General features: G+C 39.5%; 1 protein-coding gene across 2 annotated transcripts in view; it reads left to right on the top strand.

Moving 5' to 3' along the window:
• Positions 1–21,501, top strand: part of Bmpr1a (bone morphogenetic protein receptor type 1A) — a 105,720-nt gene that overhangs the window by 64,719 nt on the left and 19,500 nt on the right. For both annotated transcript variants that reach the window (XM_052190180.1, XM_052190181.1), the window contains exons 3-7: positions 5,795–6,009; positions 9,249–9,411; positions 11,618–11,720; positions 17,672–17,768; positions 17,925–18,024. In XM_052190180.1, coding sequence (XP_052046140.1) covers positions 5,943–6,009; positions 9,249–9,411; positions 11,618–11,720; positions 17,672–17,768; positions 17,925–18,024 — 530 coding nt within the window. In that variant the 5' untranslated portion in view covers positions 5,795–5,942. The remainder of the gene's footprint in view (positions 1–5,794; positions 6,010–9,248; positions 9,412–11,617; positions 11,721–17,671; positions 17,769–17,924; positions 18,025–21,501) is intronic.

Below are 21,501 nucleotides of genomic sequence, written 5' to 3'. Positions count from 1 at the left end.
CCAGATTTGGATGAGGTCGTTTTTTCCCGTTATAGAAAGAATCATGACCTACGGCTGCTGCCGTTGTACATGTGTATACTGGGGTCAGGGTTGCTGGGAAAGAAGTGAGAAGTGCGGGAAAGAAAATGGATGAGTTGCTTGTTAAAGGAAAAGACACATTCTTATGCTAATCCGGGCTCTGGATAAGGGGCCGAGCTGCAAACAATGCTGTGGAGCCAGAGAGTCTGCAGCCAGAGTAGTGCTTCTCAGAACTCTTGACAAGCCGGGCGCCTGGAGCTGCCTGTGGGGCCTCTCCGTGGAAGGGGGCTTTCTTTGCCGAGTTAGGGAACTAGCAGCTGGCCAGCTTGCTGGAAATTCCCACACCTTTCTAGTATTAAGTAGAAATGAAGGGTGTGGGGGAGTGTGACAGGAAAAGGAAAGGAGGACTGCAGACTTGGTTTTCCATCTGACTTCAGCCTTTCCTGTTTCATTCGGGGTTTTCTTTTCGATTTGTTCTTTAGTTATGATTGAACTGTTATTGAACCTTCTTGTTTGTGAAGTTTTGTATTTTAACTTAAGATATTCTTGGGGCTAGAGAGTTGTCTCCACAGTTAGGAGTACATACTACTCTTTCAGAAGCCTTTGGTTCAATTTTCAGCACCTCTATGCTTCATGATAGTAAGTCTAGCCCCGGATACTGGACACACACAGACATGCTTCCTGACAAACAGTCATGTACACGAGTTAATCTTTCTTTAGCCTGTGGTGGTGGCATACACCTTTAATCCCAGCTCTTGAGAGGAAGAGGCAAGCAGATCTCAGTGAACTTGAGGCCAGTGTGGTCTACAGAGTGAGTTCTGGGACAACCAGGGCTATACATAAAAACCCTGTCTTGAAAACAAACAAACAAACAAATAAAAATAAAAGGTAATAGATAAATCTTCCTTTTAAAAATACTTTATGTTTTCTTGTAATTTCATGTTATTTTCCTGAAGAAACTATCAGTATGGGTATATGCAGTTGTTAGTTGCCAATTTGATAGCTTTAAATTCCTGTATCATTTTACCATTTTGATTAAGTGGCTTTTAAAATATCTGCCTGCATGCATGCATGTGTATGCCACTGATTCCTCTGTCACCATTTTTTGAGATCGAATCTAAGTAGGGTGTCCATCATGTCCTCACAAGACTTCTCTCACTTCTGCACATGCTTTTTATGGGCCTACTAGGACTCAAACTCTGGTTCTTATACTTACATGAAAACACTCTACAGACTGGACCATCTCCTTAGGCTCTGTCCTTAGGTGAGTGACATTTGCAAATGTTGTTTTTTTTTTAAACTTTATTTTTTTAAACATTTGAAAGATTTATTTATTTAATATATATGAGTACACTGTAGTTGTCTTCAGACACACCAGAAGAGGGCATCAGATCCTATTACAGATGGTTGTGAGCCACCATGTGGTTGCTGGGAATTGAACTCAGGGCCTCTGGAAGATCAGTCAGTGTTCTTAACCACTAAGCCATCTCTCCAGCCTGTAGATTTTTTTTTTTTAACCTTTAAAAAAAAATTTATTTAGCGGGGCAGTGGTAGCGCATGCCTTTGATCCCAGCACTTGGGAGGCAGAAGCAGGAGTATTTCTGAGTTTGAGGCCAGCCTGGTCTACGGTCTATGGAGTGCGTTCCAGGACAACCAGGGCTACACAGAGAAACCCTGTCTCGAAAAACCAAAAAAAAAAAAAAAAAGAAGCAAGCCGGTCGGTGGTGGCACATGCCTGTAATCCCAGCACTCTGGGAGGCAGAGGCAGGCAGATCTCTGAGTTCCAGGCCAGCCTGGTCTACAGAGTGAGTTCCAGGACAGCCAGGGCTGTACAGAGAAACCCTGTCTCGAAAAAACCAAATCCCCTCCCCCCCAAAAATTTATTTATGTATGTATTTCTTTGAATGTTGGAGTCCTCTGTCTGCATGTACACCTACCTGACAGAAGAGGGCATCAGATCCCTTTATAGATGGTTGTGAGCCTCCTGTGGTTGCTGGGAGTTGAGCTGACCTCTGCAAAGGCAGCCAGTGCTCTTAACTGCTGAGCCGTCTCACCAGCCCAAGTAGATATTTTTAATTTATGGTGAAATTTCTAATAAATTCCAGTGAGATAGCTCAGATGATAAAAGTCCTTGCTTCTCAAACCTGACAAACCCAAGTTCCATTCTCAGATTCAGTGATCAGACAGTATTGATTTCCTCCAAAGTAGTCCTAACTGCTTACTCAAGTACCACATGATAATAAATAAAAACTTTTTAAAAGATTCTGATGAAATATCTAGGAATCTAAAAAGCATATATTTTATTTTCAAAGGTTAAGATAAAATAATCAGTCTTGGGAATGGTTATAAAATAAGGTTACAGAGGGCGTGGTGCTATAAGCCTTTAAAATCCCAGTACTCAGGAGACAGAAACTGAATAGAATCTTTGTGTGAGGCCTGCCTGCCCTACAAATGAGTTCCAGGACAGCAAGGCCTATACAGAGAAGCCCTGTCTTGAAAATAAAATAAAATATAATCAGGTAATTTTGTTGATGTATTATGATTATAGAAACAGTTAACAAAGAGAAGTCTGCAACATTATTATTGCTACTAATGATTATAGTAGGAACATCTATTTATGTTGTTGCATATTACATATGTTGAATATATAATACTGGGGTACAAGTTACTAACTCATCTAGGTTAATAATATTCCCATTTTGTGATTATGGAGAAAGGGAAGCCTTCATAGATTAATCAACACTGTCAAAGTCATGAGTCAAGTAACCTAGAACTGACATTTGAAGCCAAGCAGATTGCTATCACAGTTACCCATTAAAATTGTTTTCTAGTATATAATATGAAAACTGTCTTTACCTTGATAAGTAAACTAATGTTATTTATTTTTATGGAATTGAATCTGTAACATAATATAGAGGGGGAAATCTATAATAATGCAGAATTTAAAAAATCTGATCTATATTTCTCCAAAGTGGGTCTTGTGGAAATAATGTTAAAATAGTGTGCTTTTGGCTACTTCTCTGAGGAAACATATCCATAATGTTACTTCTGGGTGCTTTGTGTGGATGTTACTATATTGTTCTCTTACCTGACCACTTCTTCAGACTTATTTTCTGATTGTGCTTGTGGTGATTAGGCTTTATGTGTCAATATGTTTCTTAAAAAATTAGTTTATCTGTTATCCCCAATGTCCTGATCCAAAGTTTATTAACTCACAACAGCTGCCATTTATCATCACGTGCATTCTCAAGAATCCACCAACAGCAGCAGGACACAGTGCTGCTACACAGGATTACAGGACATACCTGTAGTCCCAGCACTTGGGAGGCTGAGGCAGGAGAATTGTCACCTATCTGTTGCTACCTAAGTCTTGAGGAACTGCTTGAATGTACTTCGGATGGCTGCTGGCTTCACTAAGAGTACATCCATGACCTAGTCAACAAAGTCATTTATGTTTACATCTTATTTATTAGAAATGAGTTGCTAAATCTAGTCCCATAGTCAAGGGAGGGGAATTAGACTTCACTCTTTGAAGGATGTTATCAAAGTGATTGTGAACATGTCAGGTCTGAACAGTGATCTTCTGATTTAATGAGAGGGAACTTAGATAAGGGTCTTACTGTGTAGCCAATGCTGATCTCTACCTCTGTGTTGGCCATCCGTGTTGAAATTATAGACATGCACCGTTATGCCAGGCCATTAGTGCAATTTCTAACTAAACAGTACGTAGGACTCTTTAATCCAAGAGCCTTAGCTTTTAGTATCTCTAAGCTGTTGACATAATGGAAGATTTGTATCTTCAGCCCCAGATGTTTCCTTTAAGCTTGATACCCAGCAGACATTCCTTTTAGGTAATCTCAGCTGTCTAAATCTGAACCCTTAAGCTCTTTTTCTTCACTTCGTCCAAAAATCTGCTTATTCACATTTAGTAATTGCTCAGACGGGCAGCGTGGGAGTCACCCTTGACTCATCGTGCTCCTTGACTGACCCCTGCATCCAGCCATTACCAAGTGCTGCAGTCTGGCTTTTTAATTGTATTCACTCCTGTCCTAAGCGCTGGCGGCACCCTCTCCGTTTCCACCGCAGTCTTCTCACCCTGCTGTGTGTCTGTTCTTGCCCTGTCTGGCTCACTATGTTGAAACTGGAGAACTGACAGCATTCTAGCTTACATTTTAAAACCCAAATCTTTTTAGGGTCCTTGTCCTTTTTGTCTTTCCACCTCTTTTGTATTATACTACTGTATTCTCCATACTTCAGAAGCATTGTTCTCTGTTTTTTTTGTTCCTCAGAAATCTTAGCACAGATTGTTAATTTGACTGATTATGTATTTTCATGTAGCACCCTAAGTATTACTCTTTAGGATTGGGGAGCAGGGGAGCATTTTCCATCTTGAATAGATCTGGACCCTCCGGGGTTTCACATTTTTCCTACCTTGCACTTAGTGCAAATATGCTTACATTTTGTTTTTTATTGTCTTGTTCTGTGTCAAAAGTATTTCCATCTTTTATTTCTTTTCCCTGAGATACAGAACCTCCCTCAAACAGCTCTTTCCCTGTGCTATGACCCCCGGTGTTAGAGTATTTTAATTTGGTGACTACAAACTTCCTGAAAGATGTGTCTGTGTGATGCATAAAATAAGCCCCTTATGAATGATACCTAATGGCTAGAGCACTGTTACCCCGGATGTGAGCTTTGGAGGGATTTAGTCACCCGCTCCATTAGCATTGTATCCCTTCTGCTCTCCATTCCTCTTACATCCTGTGACCCTTGGTTATTTCTTTTGTATATAAATGAAATAGTTTGTATGTCCTTTACATTCCCATAATCTAGCCTCTGTGATTATAGCAGTGTGTTTCTATTAACACTTGGTGAGATTACAATTCATAGTTTAGAATTGGGTTTATAGTTGTCACATGTTTCTTGTTTGTTTGTTTGTTTGTTTTTCTTTCTGAGATAGAATTTCTCTGTATAGTCCTGGCTGTCCTGGAACTCACTCTGTAGACAGGCTGGCCTCAAACTCACAGAGATCTGCCTGTCTCTGTCTCTGCCTCTTCAGTGCTGGGATTAGGCATGTGTCTAGCTTCTGTTTTCTTCTTAATATTGGTGGTAGTAGTGGTGGGTTCATTAAAACAGGTTCTGGCTATGTAGCCCAGACTAGCTAGAACTTGTAATATTTCTGTCTCAGACCTACCCCCCCCCACACACACACACACTCCAAGTGCTAGAGTTAGAGGCAGAGGCATGTACTACCATACCCAACTGAACATTCATTGAAGTATTAAACAATGTAAATTACATTAGAGCAAACAGAGAAAGAAAGCTGTTGAGACTTTCTTCCTCCCTCTTGTTACTTTTGGAGAGCTGGGGTTGATGTGCTGTTGCCTAGCTTACCTGAGAACTCCCGTCCTGTCGGCCTCCCAAGTAGTGGGGACCTAACGTGTACACAACACTGCTGAGATCCAGGGTACTTGTCTTGGCTGATTTGAGGTTAGGAGAGATTGCAACTTTCTACTAAATTATTTAGGCTTTGTAAATACAGTGCCTTAAAAAATATATAGCTTTAATCTCTAAAAATGTATTTCAGCGTAGCTAAGACTATAGCTCAGTAATAGAATCCTTAGTTAGCATATGCAAAATCCTAGAGTTGATCACACCACAATTTTTAAAAAGCATATTTCTGTATTAAGCCTGCCTATGCTTGTTTTCTTCTCCATTCCTGGAAACATTCCAATGTTTCACTATGTTCATTGCCTTGTTCATTCCCCCCCCCCCCCAGAAGTCTGAAGAAAGCATCAGGTGAACGTCATTGTGAAGCGATTTTGTTCTTCTACAAGGAAACCTCATTCAGTAAGGCCATTTATATTCGTGACATATCAGGACCAGTAATTCAAAGTGGCCGTGTACAGAACCCGTGAGATTGGACAATGACTCAGCTATACACTTACATCAGATTACTGGGAGCCTGTCTGTTCATCATTTCTCATGGTCAAGGTAAATTGACACTTGTTTCTGTAAGTCATTTCTATATATAAAGCACTTAAATTCTTTGATCTGCTCTCAGCTCATGTTCCTTTCTAAACAGGTCAGTCATACCAGCACAACTCTTAAGAAGCAAAGAACAGACATGCCAAAAGAAATCATGAACTTTGTGTAGATACCTTTTAAACATCTTGGCCTCCCTTCCCTCTCTCCCCCTTCCCTCCCCTCCCCTTCCCTCTCTCCTCCCTTTCCCTCCCCTCCCCTCCCTTTTTTTTTTTTTTTGTTGTTGTTGTTGTTGTTTTTGTTTTTTTTTTTTTTTTTTCTTTTTTCTTTTTTTTTCTTTGAGACAGGGTTTCTCTGTGTAGCCCTGGCTGTCCTGGAACTCACTCTGTAGACCAGGCTGGCCTCAAACTCAGAAATTCACCTGCCTCTGCTCTCAAGTGCTGGGATTAAAGGCGTGCGCCACCACTGCCTGACTGAACCTTTTTTCTTAACATAGGCAAGATATATAGCATGTGGTTCACCTTGTGAGGATCAGATGAAATGAAGTATAAATAGACTGCAACTTAGTACCTAAGCCATGAAGCAATAGGTATCAGAGACTGAGCTTTAAAATATCCTGTCTTTTTCAAAATGCAACAAGAAATGAGCACTTAATAACTCAAAATTGTTTTAATTGTCATGAGAATTTGGAAAATAAATACACTTGTTTATCTGTGCTAAGTTCCAAAATTTGTCCACAGAGTATTAACAGTCTTTTTGTAACCTCTGTGTCATACTGTGTATTTATAGATCAAACTGGAACTTACAATTTGATGAACTATGTTTTTGTACAAACGTTTCCCTGATTGGTTTGATTAAGACAGTATTTAGAACTGAAAACTTAGCATTGCTTTGTAAGAGCTTGTGAGATAGAATTTACCACCAGCTTCATTTTCTTTTTAAAAATATATTAAATTTGTGTGTGTGTGTGTGTGTGTTAATGTTTGTGCACACATGTATACATCTACATGTGGAGACCAGCAGGTGGCATTAGGCATCTCCCAGGGGTCTCTGACTAGACCTGGAGTTTGCTCACTGGCTAGACTGGCTTCCAACCACCCCAGCCCCTAGCTTGCCATCTTCATTTTCTGAAGGTTTTGGCTTTATACATTTCAATTTCATATTTAGTTCTGAATACTAAGGATCATTCATTCACATGAAGAAATTTGGGTAATCACATAAAGCTTTTTTATATTTTTGAGTTACTACAATGAAGTCTATAGCTTCTTTATATTTGCTTTATTGTCTCTGCTCAGAATGCAGACCCCAATAGCTAAGCCACTTTTATCTGTGAGATACAAGAATACATAATACGATACCTTTCTAGTAAATTTTGAGGTATCTTTGAAGACTATTCCTTTTCAGTATTTGTTTTTATTAAGAAATACTTACTCTGAGGTAAGTTTCTTTTTCAAATATTAAGTATAAGAAACTTAGGGATGACCAACCAAAGAGCATACCCAAGCTATAGAATCTCTAGCTCTTACCTTCTGTCCTCCTGCTGTCATATATGCATATGTGTTCTTTTTCTTATTTAGTAGTACATCAGTATTGCTAAATTTACAGTTGAAGTCACATTACTGAACCACTTCATATTTATAGTGAAATTCATACTTCTTTAATTCTTTTGGCTCTACCATTCTTTCCACATGATTTTGTTTGAAAAATGAGTATCGTGTATGTCATTACTTGTCATTTGAGGCCATAAACTAACTCTGTAACGCAAGATCCTGGGTTTATTACATAAGCCTTCGGCAAAATTTTGATGCTGTGGTATGGATTCAGACCAGTGACCCTGGCATGAAAGGTAGATGACAGGACTTGCTTCGTGCTTTCAATTCCCTTACTTAGGCAGTCAGGGTCTGCGAGGTGCTTAGTAACTCCCTTTTCACAGAGACGTTCAAAATGATTCTTTTAAAAAGCTAGTTACAAGTTTTGAACCAAAGAATTAAAGTGGAAATGTCCCCCCAACCCCCACCATACAAAAAGCATTAGAAATTATCTCAGCCTTTCCTGAAGTCTCTATTTTATACCTAAAACTGTATAAATCTCTACACATGACAGGCTGGAGATCTGTTAAATGAGTATCACAAATATGGGAGAGGCAGATTCCTCAGGATTGGCAGCTCTGAACTCCATAGTGCCGTAGGCTTATAGGTCAGGCTTTCGAAGATGACTTATTCTAGGCTGAAAGTTACAGACTTACTGTTCTAGGTACGCAGATTGGAACACAGTCTGGGCCTTGGAAGGCATCAGAATCCTGGCCTCTTATTGGTTTGGTTTGGTTTTTGTTTCTTGATTGGTTTTTTGAGACAGGTTTGGATCTTAACTTTAGAAGCTTTCAGGAACTCTTCCAGCTACCTGGAATCCTGAGTTTAGCCATTCGTACTTTCTCGTAGCCTCAGTATGTCTGCAGTCCTTTATAGTCTCTGTAGTCTGCCTCTGTTAGCAACCTCCTAGCCGAGGTAATTTTGATTTTGGTTTCTAGGATTAGCATTTTAATTTTTTAAAATCCTTTATGAATACTTCCATGATAAATGAGCCTGGAGCACTTGTGAGGAGTGAGGCCTTCTGGAACTTCATGTAACTTCAGCAGAAGCAGTGCTTCTCGAGGTCCTGGCAGCTGGTGGGGAGCTTCCTCAGAGGAATGCCTAGCATGTTCAAACAGCCAGTCTGACACAGCGAGGGCACTGCTAGCTGGGAAAGAGCTGCTTTTTTGACAGTTCCTCACTCAAGGCAGCTAAGCACTAGGGAGGGGTCTGCCAGCTGTCAGTCAATGGCCAGTTGGCTGTTTCGGATAATTTATTTAAAGAAAAGTCAAGGGTGCTGGTGAGAGGAGGAGGGGGGGGTGAAGAAGAGAAATCAAAACACTAAAGGACCTTACAATAGGGACTTGTCCTGGAATTAACATTCTTAAAAGTGTTTTCCAGTGCTTAGCTCTTAGCCTTTAGGGAGAGGGATTCTTCTGCTCTGCTCTTTTTTGTCGTTTTTGTTTGTCTTTCATTAGTTAGTATAAAACTTGTAAGTGGGCTGTCTCCATATATCTCAATATCTGGTATAGTAGTTCTGTATATACTACTTTATAAATTGATATGAAATCTACTTTTAAAGGTATAATATCAGTAGATATGATAAAGGAAACTTATTGAAGATTGTAACAAAACAACTTTCCAAGGATGATTGTCTACACATTTCATTTTTTAATACAGGGCAGAATCTAGATAGTATGCTCCATGGCACTGGTATGAAATCAGACTTGGACCAGAAGAAGCCAGAAAATGGAGTGACTTTAGCACCAGAGGATACCTTGCCTTTCTTAAAGTGCTATTGCTCAGGACACTGCCCAGATGATGCTATTAATAACACATGCATGTAAGTATTTGGTCCAGTCCTTGAGAGTAAGATGAATAGTAAACTCAGACAAAGGTTTTTCCTTTGTATGTGGTGTCTTTCTGGGGAAAGAAAGGATTCTTGGCTTGAATATAGAAATATTGTCTATCATTAAACAATTGATAATTATTAATTATATCATAATGCAGCTTCTTTTTTGTTTATCCTGATTTTTGAGACAGGGTCTTTTCTACATAGACCTGGCACTCACTATGTAGACCAGGCTGGCCTTGAACTCACAGAGTTCAGAGTGCTAGGATTAAAAGTGTGCACCACTATACCTGGCTTACTTTTTGTTTCTTTACTGACTTTTAAAATCATAAACCTAATGTACTCCTTGTAGAAAATGTTTTCTCTTTTGTAGATTACCGAAACAAAAAACAAAATGTTTACCCATTGCTGCCTTAGCCAGTTGTAGCAGAGTGTAGCTCACAAGAATGTACTGTGATGTGTGTGTGTTCATTCTCTCTCTCTGGATTTCTAGTCCACACCTGCTTTATATGACTTAACTGTATATTAACCATTCAATCCACTTACAGATGGTCATGTAGCTTGAGTTCATATCTTTTAATGTTTATATATCGTGCATGTGTGCAAGATATGTGTGAAGGTATTCATGAAGAGATCGGAGGGTAACTTGCCGAAGTCTTCTATTGTGTGGGATCCGAGAGTGGAGCCCGAGGCTGTCAGTCCAGACAGTGAGGACTTGAATGTGCTCAGCCTCGTGTGTCCATAGTCCAGATCTTGGAGCATGTTGAAGAATTGTGTTACCACACTTTTTGGCTACTTTATTAGGTTATTAATATCTACTGACCTTCTCCACCTGAGTCCCTTCCAACCCTCCAATACTAGATAGGAGAGAAGGAAGGTTAGAGGGGAACAGGGGCCATAGATCTCATCAGACTACTTCCTACTGATTAGGGGCATCGAGTTCCTTGAGGCAAATTCGGTCTTTGTTATCAGGATATCTCCAACCAGCAAAACAGCAAAAGCAGCAACAGCAACCAGCAGCAGCAGGGGAACAGCTGCTGCCATAGCCTCCTGGGGCTCTGACATTTTTATACCCTCTCAAGAGTGCCCAGAATTCCAAACATCTATCTTCAGCTGGCAAGAATCACACCCGTGCTAGAGCATAAGACAAATTGTAGTTAGGTGCTGTGGATAATCTCAAGCAGCCCCACATCCCACACCTGGGTTTAAAACAAAAATATATTCACAGACCTAGGTTTTTAAGGAAACCAAAATTCTCACTACACTTCTGGACAAAAACAAGCAAACAAACAAAAACAACTGTGTGCAATTCATTTTCATCAGTCAATTAATTGTCTCCTTATTATAGAATTAATAAGGAAGGCCAAATTTTGTAGTTTTCTGTGCTCTTTGTATAAGCTAGATATAATTTTAATTTATCCTTCCTATATTTGCTAAGGGAAAAACTCAAGGACACTGATATTAAAGTGTTAAAACTTTGTAAAACAAATATGTTTATGTAAAAATTTTAAAAATGAACTATCAGACCTTTCTCTGCTTTCTAGTCACATTTATTATGAAGTGCTTTGGAAATCTAAGTCATCTGTTCTTCCCAGATATCCTTTGCTGTGCCATCAGGGTCTGCTGGAATGCTTTTCCGAAACACTTGTTTTCATCTCCTATCATGTATAGATAGCCTGTGGTCGTGAGTGTGGCTAGCAGAGGAATGCACGCACACGTGGGGAGCACTTAGGAGTAGAACCCCCTTTCTGCTTGACAGGATTCTCAGTAGTTTAAGCACACTACCTTTGATTTAGCCTAAATCTAAATTTGTTTTGCTAATAAATCACATGAAAATACAAAAACAAGGTATTGAAGGCTATATTTAATTCATACATCTTCAGTTCTTTTGTATGTCTATTTTAAAATTTTACATTCATTTATTTGGTATGTATGTGTGTTGTACACATGTGCACACATCAGCTTGTTAGATTCTTTCCTTTCACCGTCTGGATTTTAGAGATCAAGCTCCAATCTTCAGGCTCAGTGACCAGTGCCTTTAACCACTGAACCATCTCTCTTGCCTTTATCAGACAGTCTCTATGTAGCTCAGGGTGGCCTGGAACTCAAGATTTTCCTGCTTTAGCTCCTGAGTGCATTTGTACTACCATGTTCTGCTCGTTCTAATATGAAATTGTATTGCTTTTCTCTCTTATAGAACTAATGGCCATTGCTTTGCCATTATAGAAGAAGATGATCAGGGAGAAACCACATTAACTTCTGGGTGTATGAAGTATGAAGGCTCTGATTTTCAATGCAAGGTGAGATCTAATTTGTAACCTATCACCAGACTGTCTCAACCTGCTATTTGCCCAACTAATGATACAGAGACCTTTTATTAATTATGAAAGCTTGGCCCTAGCTGGCTCCTATAACTTAAATTAATCCGTTCGTACTAATCTCATCATGTGGCTTGTTACCTCTTCTCAGTCTTGGCACCTGTTTCTTCCTCCATTTCTGGCTAACAAATCCCATGCCTGAATCTTTCCCAGAGTTCCTATCTCTGCCCTTTGAAGTCCCTCCTATCCTCTCCTGCTTTGCTGGTCAACTCTTTATTAAACCAGTCAGGTGATGGAGAAGAATGTTACAAAACACTGAGACAAGTGATGCTTCCTAAAAACAACAATATTGGGCCTGTACAGAAATCAGCATTTCAGTAATACAAAGACAGCCTTTACACAGAACACAAGAGATTATCGCAACAGTAGCTCAAGAAATAAAGAAGGGTAGAACTTTGAGAACAGAGTTGAGTTCCCTAGCAGTAGACTGCTCTTTTTCACTATTATGGTCACAAAATTTTCTAAAGAAAGCCTGGCTCATCAAGTAATAGGATTTTACTAATTGAAGTTCTAGATTGCTTTACTTTCAGTCTTGAATCACCCTAGATTGTAGTTAATGCAAAAAAAAAAAAAAAAAAAAAGAATATCACATTTAATAGAGTGTAAAATTTTAAGATAGTAGATAGTAACATTTGTTTCCCCGTGACAACACTATTAAATCCTTGTTTTAGTATGTAGTGATTTGCATAAGATGTCCTCACAGTCTCAGGCATTTGAATACTTGATCCCCCATTGTCTGTACTGTTTGGGAAGCTATAGGCATGTGACCTTGTTGGAGGAAGTGTGTCACTGGAGGCAGGTTATAAGAGGATAAAACCTTACCTACTGTTGATTGGTTTCTGCCTACGATTTGAGGTGTGGATCCTTAGATTCTGTTCTGCTACTGCTATGCCTTAGCTCTACCGCCATGGACTACTTTAACTCTAGATCCACAAATCCAAAGGAATTCATTGTTCTGTTCGTTGCTTTTGGTCATGGTGTTTGATCACAGCAGTCAAGGAGAACTAATATAAGGTTTCTGTGCAGCTACTTGAAAAGAGCAGTAGCAGAGTGGATTCCTCAGTTTTTTCTAAATTGTGTGAATTTCTGAAAAGTCCCTGTCAGTGTTTTTTGAAAAGCAGCTCTGAATAGAACTGTTTATACTTTAAATGTCACCTATGTCAGAAAATTAGCCCTATTGAGAAGTGGCAGGCTTGATAGAAAACTTGAGAGTTAGATTTATACTTGAAGCCACTGGGCAAGTGACTAAGAATCTGCTCCCTCTCTCTGGTACAAACAGACCTAAGCTCTCCTCAAAATGCTTTTTAGTGTGTGAGCAAAGTTGTTCCATCCCAGTCCCCACACATCTTCTCATCTTAGGGAGATCTCAGTGTCTTGAGATGCCTCTTACATAGCATTCAGTTATTACACTGCAGGGCTCCAGGGTAGTGCACCATCAAGCTGCCATAAGAAGCTCTTTCTCTTCTTATCCTGAATGCAGCCACATGTGTTTTAGCAGTTGTGCTGTATTCTTGAGGCATTGAACTTTTGCCAACTAAACCCTCATGTTTGACTCTGTCTGCTTCCACACCAGCCATCCCACCCCCCAACCTGCCCTACCCCACCCTTTACTAGTGATGTTGGTCCTTTGATAAAAGTAAATATGAATGAGATGGTTTTGTAACTTGCCACTTATTTGTCAAATTGCAGTACATTAAAATTTGTTCAGATTTGAAAGGATTTGTTTCTTCCAGTTTTGCCATTAACAAGTCATCAACTGTGTATACCTTTTTAAATCACTTTTAAAATCTCAAGGAGAAGCAGTGGTTACAGGCTCTGAGTTATGACAAGACTAACAAGAATCCTACAAACTTCTAGACTGAATTATCCCAAACTTAGTATAAGTTAGTTTTCAAGCTTAATAATATGTCCAAACTCATATGCTTCCTCATAAGAGCTGTGAAACTTAGGGCAAGGAGCCCATTTTCTTAGGAATTTTATATATCAAATGAAATAACATAGTAAGGTCTTAGTAAATTTGTTAAAGTTTACCTCATCTTGAGTGGTATCCAGCTATGTCATCCGTCTCCCTAGGTGTACACACACTATTGTACAGTAGAATCTCAAGCACATGGTTTTAAGATTCTACACTTGATGAATTTCTTTTCTTTTCTTTTCTTTTTTTTTTTTTTAAGTAATTTTAAGGCTTCTTTCTATCTTAGAAACCCTTCCCGCTGTTTCTTGGGAGTTTCTCTCATACTTTTGATTTTCCTTAATCTTTGTTTTTGGTTTTTCGAGACAGGGTTTCTCTGTGTAGCCCTGGCTGTCCTGGATCTTACGCTGTAGACCAGGCTGGTCTCGAACTCAGAAATCCACCTGCCTCTGCCTCCTAAGTGCTGGGATTAAAGGTGTGTGCCACCATGCCCAGTATGAATTTCTTTTGTTAAGTATGTTCTGAACAGAGCTTCTCAAGTCCCTTTTGTTCCCATCCATAACCACCCTTCTTCTAATTAAGAGATCATGGTCCTGGGATATCAATATCTGAAAATTCTACTCAGTTCTATGCTTGAAATGAAAACACCAGCAAAAAAAAGGACATGGGGATATCAAATATGTTGGCATGTTAGGTGTCTGTAGGGTTGTTTTTGGTTTTTTCATTTTTGCATTAGAATATGTGCAGCAAGTCATGTGTGGAAGTCAGAGGGCACATGTGGAGTCTGCTCTCCTGCCCTGTGAGTACTGGGGTCTGACTCAGGCTGCTAGGCTTGGCTGTAAGCTGAGGCAGAGGCCATGGTGAGGCGCAACTTCTTGCTGGCTTGCTTCCCATGGCTTGCTCAGCCTGCTGTGCTAGAGAACCCAGGACCACCAACCCAGGGATGGTACCACCCACAATGTGCTGGGCCCATCAATCCCTAATTAAGAAAATACCGGACAGGCTGGCCCACAACGCAGATTTTAGGGAGACACTTTCTTAATTGAGGTTCCCTCCTCTCAAATGATTATAGTTTGAGTCAAGTTGACACAAGACTATTCAGCACTATTACAACTACAACTGATCCTTGGAGGTAGTCTCTTAATCTCACTCTTGATCTCTTCTCAGTGCTAGGTAGAGGTAGAGGTAAATGTAAATGATTCCTAATCATTTCATGTTCTTGCTCCCTCACTGCTAGAGCACTGTCCTGTCTCCCTTATTTGCACTACCTTGTAAGAGGAGTCAGTCCTCAGAGCCCTCACTCCATTCATTGTCACTTGGCTTCAGTGCATTCTGAGAACTGTCTTTGGCCCAGGCACACAGTATTGACTTAAGCCAGACTCTTCCATTTCATAGCTGCCAAATAAATTGTTCTCTGGGACATTAATTAATTAATTAATTAATTAATTAATCAGTTGTGTGTTTAGGTTTTTTACTGCATGTATGTATGTGCACCATGTGCATGCCTGGTGCCCAAGGAAGCCAGAAGAGTATGATCCCTTGGTACTGAAGTTACAGATGGTTAGGAACTGCCTGCTATGTAGGTGCTTAGAATGAAACCTGCATCCTGGAAGAGCATCCAGTGCTCTAACTGCTGAGGCATACAACTTCAGGTTCCCCTCCCCTCACTCCATAGGATTGTATTCCGTGCCTTAGTCTACAGATAGGGAAAATGACTTGGGGGAGAATGGGGACGAGTATAGGAAGGAGAAGCTGTCACCCGTTCCACTAGACACTGCTTTGTATTCTTCTCAACCTGATGTATTAACGCGTGGAAGATGTGAAGGGAGTCTGCTATAGTTTGTTTGTGGTAAAGGCACATCAGGTCTTGAAGGGCTGCCCAAGGATTTTTGGCTTATTTAAGCCCCTGAAATTTATGTCATATTCACCAGAGAAAGAAGAAATCAATTTATTGAATATTTTCTATTTGCATTTATTTGCATATATTTGCTAAGTATTTAGTGCATTCCATCTTGTTGCCTTGAGGTTACTCTGTACGGCAAAACATTTTATCCAGTGATTTCCAGAGGAAACTAAAGAGAAATTAGGTACTTAGGGTCGGTCACAAAGTGAGTAACTAGCAAAGCTAGCTAAGATTTAGGCTCATTCTTCTTCTTTTTTCTTTGTAAATTATTAAATTACCTTCTCTCCGTTAGGATTTTATTTTTCCCCTTAAATGAAGTCATGTGATGCGTGGCTGTCTAGTTTCCCACACTCACTGTTGAGGAATCTTTTAGGTTATTCCTGTCTTTGAGGCATTATCCTTACAAGTGTCTTCATCTTCCTTACCCACTCCTGTTAGAAGGCAGGAACTCACAGGACTGTCTGCACGGCTGTGGGCGTTAGTGACCGCCGTGGCTCATGGTCTGCTTTGATTCTTAGACTCATGCCAGGTAGAGAAGACGGACATGAGAGAAGTTGAGAACTGCGTCTTCATCTTTCTTTTTTTTTTTTTTTAAGGATTTATTTATTTATTTATTATATGTAAGTACCCTGTAGCTGTCCTCAGACACACCAGAAGAGGGCGTCAGATCTCATTACGGATGGTTGTGAGCCACCATGTGGTTGCTGGGATTTAAACTCAGGACCTTTGGAAGAGCAGTCGGTGCTCTTAACCGCTGAGCCACCTCTCCAGCCACCCCTTCATCTTTCTTATCAGCTATTACGTGGGCAGTAATCCATGGTTAGAGATCTTTCACCCAAGATCACCAAAGATGTCCGTCTTTGTTTTCCTTTCACATCAATGTACTCAAGGTGATCCCCATTCAGCCGTCTTAGGAATGACTGCTTGGCCCTTCATTTATTCATTGTTAGTTATGCAGTCATTCTTCTTTTATGCTGATTTTCTCTAGGTGGATTATCTCAGAGTTTGCAACCAAAAACCCTATCATATCTTCGACTTTCTTTATGATAATTTCAAAGGAATTATTTTAAAAATAAATTCAGTTAAAATGTAGAATTTATACATTTGGACATTTCTAAATTTAACTGTCTTCCCAGGTGGGATTCAAACCATAGACTCTTAGCCACCCTTTTTTGGTAATACCTGATTATTTCCATTCTGGATGTCTGATATTTAAAAATAACGTGGTCAAATTCTGCTTACATTCTTACTACCTTCATAATAATGTTCAGGCTCTTTCTATTCATATTTTAGTTTAGAATGGCATTTCACCCAGGTATCACTGAAATGTCAGTGTGCAATCCCTGACGTCTGCTTCTGTGACTGAAGTCTTTGCAGCTGTTTTCTGATCTTTTAGGGCATACCTTGTATCTGGCTTGTGGTCTGTAGCCGTCTTAACCAGTACCCCTCACCCCCACTTGACTAGAACCCTCCCACATTGTACTCTGATCTTAAGTCTCATCCAAGTCTTATTTCTGCTGTGATTATATTTTTCATACCAGTTTATGATTCTAAAAAAATACCGCGTTTTCTAGCAGATAATTACCTTTTAAAACTAAAAGTAGCTAGCTGAGTAGTACTTTAAATATAGTAATGTTTGAAGTAAAAAAAAATACTAAAGTTCTTCATTCCTTTATAATTTATAATTAGTGTCTTTATCTACATATATGATCTTAATGAAAATTATTTTACAATCTTATTTTCAGAAAAAAAATTAAAATTCCAGTAAAATTTTTTTGTTATTTTTGTTTTTTGAAACAAGGTTTCTCTGTGTAGCCCTGGCTGTCCTGGAACTTAATCTGTAGACCAGGCTGGCTTCGAACTCAAAGAAATTTGCTTGCCTCTGCCTCCTGAGTGCTGGGATTAAAGGTGTATACCACCTTACCCAGCTAATATTTTTGACTTGTTTGGAGATCCTTGTCTCTTACTGAGTTATAAATTATATTTACTAATACTAAAGATATTCATAGTCAATTTAATGTGTCAAGCCTTTTAATTTTATTATTATTTTTCTTAAAGGATTCACCAAAAGCCCAGCTACGCAGGACAATAGAATGTTGTCGGACCAATTTGTGCAACCAATATCTGCAGCCTACACTGCCCCCTGTCATTATAGGTAGGTCAGCCCAGAGAAGTCCAGGCATGCTTTTCTGTAAGTTCTTGTCTGTAACAGTAACCATGCTACCTAGCATTCAGTGCTGAGTTCTTTTCTCACCCTCTTTGTGCAATGCAGCAGAAAGATACTGTACCTCATTGTTGACTTCGCCCTCAGGTCCATTCTTTGACGGCAGCATCCGATGGCTGGTTGTGCTCATCTCCATGGCTGTCTGTATAGTCGCTATGATCATCTTCTCCAGCTGCTTTTGTTATAAGTAAGATATTTATTTTTATTCAAATATATTGCTAATTATTCTATATTAGTCTTGTCTTTTTTTTTTAAACTGGTAAAAATCAGTGACTACTGAATGCAATTCAAAAATTCAGAAATCACTAATTTATAGTCTCTTGCTATAGCTTTTCAACTGTGTTACAGCCTCCCTGGGAGAAAAAAATGAACTTAATCACCAATTAATATTTTTAATACTAATTTATTCTTTCATATTTAAAAATAGTCATGGCTTTGTTATTTGTATAATACTGAGTTTTGTTATATCTGAATTTCAAAAGCTCATTCCTAGATAACATAACCACTTGTCTAGTTTAATTATTTGGGATTTTTCAGTGAAATGGGATTATCTATGAAACAGTTTAGTAACCTCATAAATAAACCTACATGTAAAGAATTTTACAGTATGATAAAGTGGTCAAATATAAGAACCTGGAGGAAAAAAATAAATTCAATAAGTAGATTTGATACTGGGTTGCTATATAGAAAAAATAAATTTGGGATAATTTCCTACACTGGTATAAATTTGAGCCAGATACATTCTTATGCACGGTTTGGAGAACCTTTTTGAGTCTGCCTCAACTTGGAAGCAAGCAAGGAAGTAAATAAAATATGAGTAGTATCAGCTATGTAAAAACTTGAGAAATGTGTGGCAAAACAAAACAAAACCGCACAAGTGGTTAGAAGATGGAGAAAATTGAAAACTCCTGGCAGCTAATACTGCAAATGACTGCTTACCCACATAAAAAGAGCATCTACAAATCAAAATGTATAATTTGGCAACTAGACAAAAATGAGTAAAAGTTTTTAAAGAAATATTCATGACTTTCTGAAAGTCTTTATTTTTTTGAGATGGGATCACTGTGTAACTACCCTCAATAGCTTTGTACTCGCTGTGTTGTCCAGGTTGGCCTGGAACTCATGGAGGCCCACACCACCTCTGCTTCCCAAGTACTCGAATTAAAATTAAGTGCAGGCCACATCAGTCAATTTCCTCTTCCTCCCTGATTCTGCACTGTAGTTTCTGAGACAGTTTTTCTTACTAAACCTGGAGCTCACTGTTGTGGGCTAGAGGGGCTTGCCAGTAAGCCTAGGGCTCCTCCTGTCTTTGCGTCCCCAGTGCTGGGATTACAGGTATAACCTAGGTTTCCATGGGTGCTGGTGTTCAGATTCAGGGCCTTATGCTTTATGGCAAGTACTTTGCTGATGGTCATCACCCTAGCCCCTCACATGTTTTACAGAAGTTTTTTTTTTTTTTTTCTTCTTTGGTTTTTCAAGACAGGGTTTCTCTGTGTAGCTAGCGTAGAACTTACCCACCTGCCTCTGCCTCTTGAGTCCTAGTACTAAAGGTATGCACCAAACCACCATCTAGCTGGAAGATTTTTTTTTTTCTTTAGATAAAAGGAACAGATTGAGCAAATCAGCCTGAGTTACAGAGTAAGATCCTATTTCACAACAAACAAAAATTTATTCTGAAAACAAAAACCAATTTTTCAGTTATGGGATGAAATATGATAATGAAAATGAGATATAGTGAACATTTAATTACTGATTGAACAGTCTTGGCTTATTAGCCTAGCTTGTATCGTATAAACCAGATAGGATCCTTAGGGAAACTTGCGGGGGTTGGGAGAAAAGACCTAAAGATCCTGATGAGAATTAAGTGAAATGGCCTAGCAGATTAAGCCTATGACAGCTCTGCAAGGCTCTCAGTAAACACTGATTCCTGGACGGAAGAAACAAAGGAGGTACGCATTAAGGTTGCCGTGCCCCTGCCTGAGGAGCATTTGGCTTCACGACACAGGGAGAGAACATAGTTGTGAGCCATTCGCGTCTCAGATGAGAAAATGTAGGGCCAAGTCTGGAAGATGCCATCAGCTGCATTCACGGAACAGGGTGCTAGGGAATAGAGGGCCTTAAGGGAGAAGCCTTGAACTCTGCAGATGGCTTCATGCAGTAGTCAGCATGTTCATAGAAAACAGCTCCAGAGCTGGAGAAACATCTGAGTGACTGGAGGAAACAGTATTGGCGCTCACCAGAAGCTGGGAATGGTGCCTGTTAACCACCATCTTTGAGAGTATGAAACCCTAGGTCTTGGTTAAGGTACTCAGGGCTTGCCTCAGTGACAGAATAATTAGTGCCAAACTAAATGTGGCTGATGTCTCACCTGAAAAACAAGACCCAGCTGGACATGGTGGTGCACACCCTTTATTTCCAGCACTCAGGAAGCAGAAGGAGGTGGATCTCCTAGTTAGAGGCCAGCAGGTCCACATAGTAAAAACCTGTCTTTTAAAAAAACTGAAGGTTTGTGCTATTTTTCAGTTGTGTTCTGTGAAAAATAACATAGTATTTGTAAGAATACATCTATTATTCTCACATTCAAGTGATAGAAACCAGAGGATTAGGAGTTTAGGTCATCCTCAGCTATATAACAAAAAGCTTCAGCACAAGCCTAGGCTACATAAAACAAAGAAAAATGGTATTAGAATATAAAATATTCCCCATCCAACAGGTATGCCAGCCAATCAATGAACCAAATTGCAAAGTAGGAAAGTAAGACCTATAACAAGGAAAATTAAACATAAAAAACACCAGTTCAGACTCACACAGTTTAAAATTGTTAGGCAGTATCATTAAAGTAATCATTTTGACTATTCTTTGTTATCAATAATGGGACAGGGGGTGCTGTGTAGCCCTGTCTGTCTTGGAACTCACTCTGTAGACCAAGCTCGTCTGGAACTGAAAGAGGAACCTGCTTCTGCCTCCTGAGTACTAGGATTAAAGTCTGTGCTAATACTGCCGGACAGTGTTAACAATAATTTAAGCAGAAACATGGCAGGACTCTTTAAGAAAGATCCAAATAATCCCAGCACTCTGGGAGGCAGAGGCAAGCGGATCTCTGAGTTCAAGGCCAGCCTGGTCTACAGAGTGAGTTCCAGGACAGCCAGGGATATACAGAGAAACCCTGTCTCCAAAAAACCAAAAAAGAAGGAGAAGAAGAAGAAAGATCCAAATAGAACTTGAGAAAATTAAATTAAAATATATCAAATAAAAGTGTTCATTGGATAAGAAAAATGGCAAATTAGATCGCACTTAAAAGAACATGGAGACACGGCAATAGAAGCTATGCAAAAGAATGTGTGTGAGCCCATGTGCATGCGCCACAGAATACTTGTAGAAGCTGTAGGACAACTTTAGGTCTTGGTTCTTGCCTTCCACTATATTTGAGACATTGTCTCTTACTAATGGATCAAGCTAGCTGGCCAGTGAGATTCCTGGGATTCTTCTATCTCTGCATCCCATCTTGACGTTGTTTCATGTGTATGGATGTTCTGCCTGCATGTGTGTCTGTGCAACACATGTGTGTAGTGTTCTTGAAGGCTTGAAGGGTTGTTAGCTGCTGGAATTTGAAGCCTTAATCTCTGAACCATCTTTCTAGCACCAAAGACAAAAATTAATTGCA

Source organism: Apodemus sylvaticus, chromosome 8 (assembly GCF_947179515.1).
Source record: "Apodemus sylvaticus chromosome 8, mApoSyl1.1, whole genome shotgun sequence".
Classification (NCBI taxonomy): Eukaryota; Metazoa; Chordata; class Mammalia; order Rodentia; family Muridae; genus Apodemus; species Apodemus sylvaticus.
Note: the sequence above shows the minus strand (reverse complement) of the source record. Positions and strands in the feature narration are given on the sequence as shown.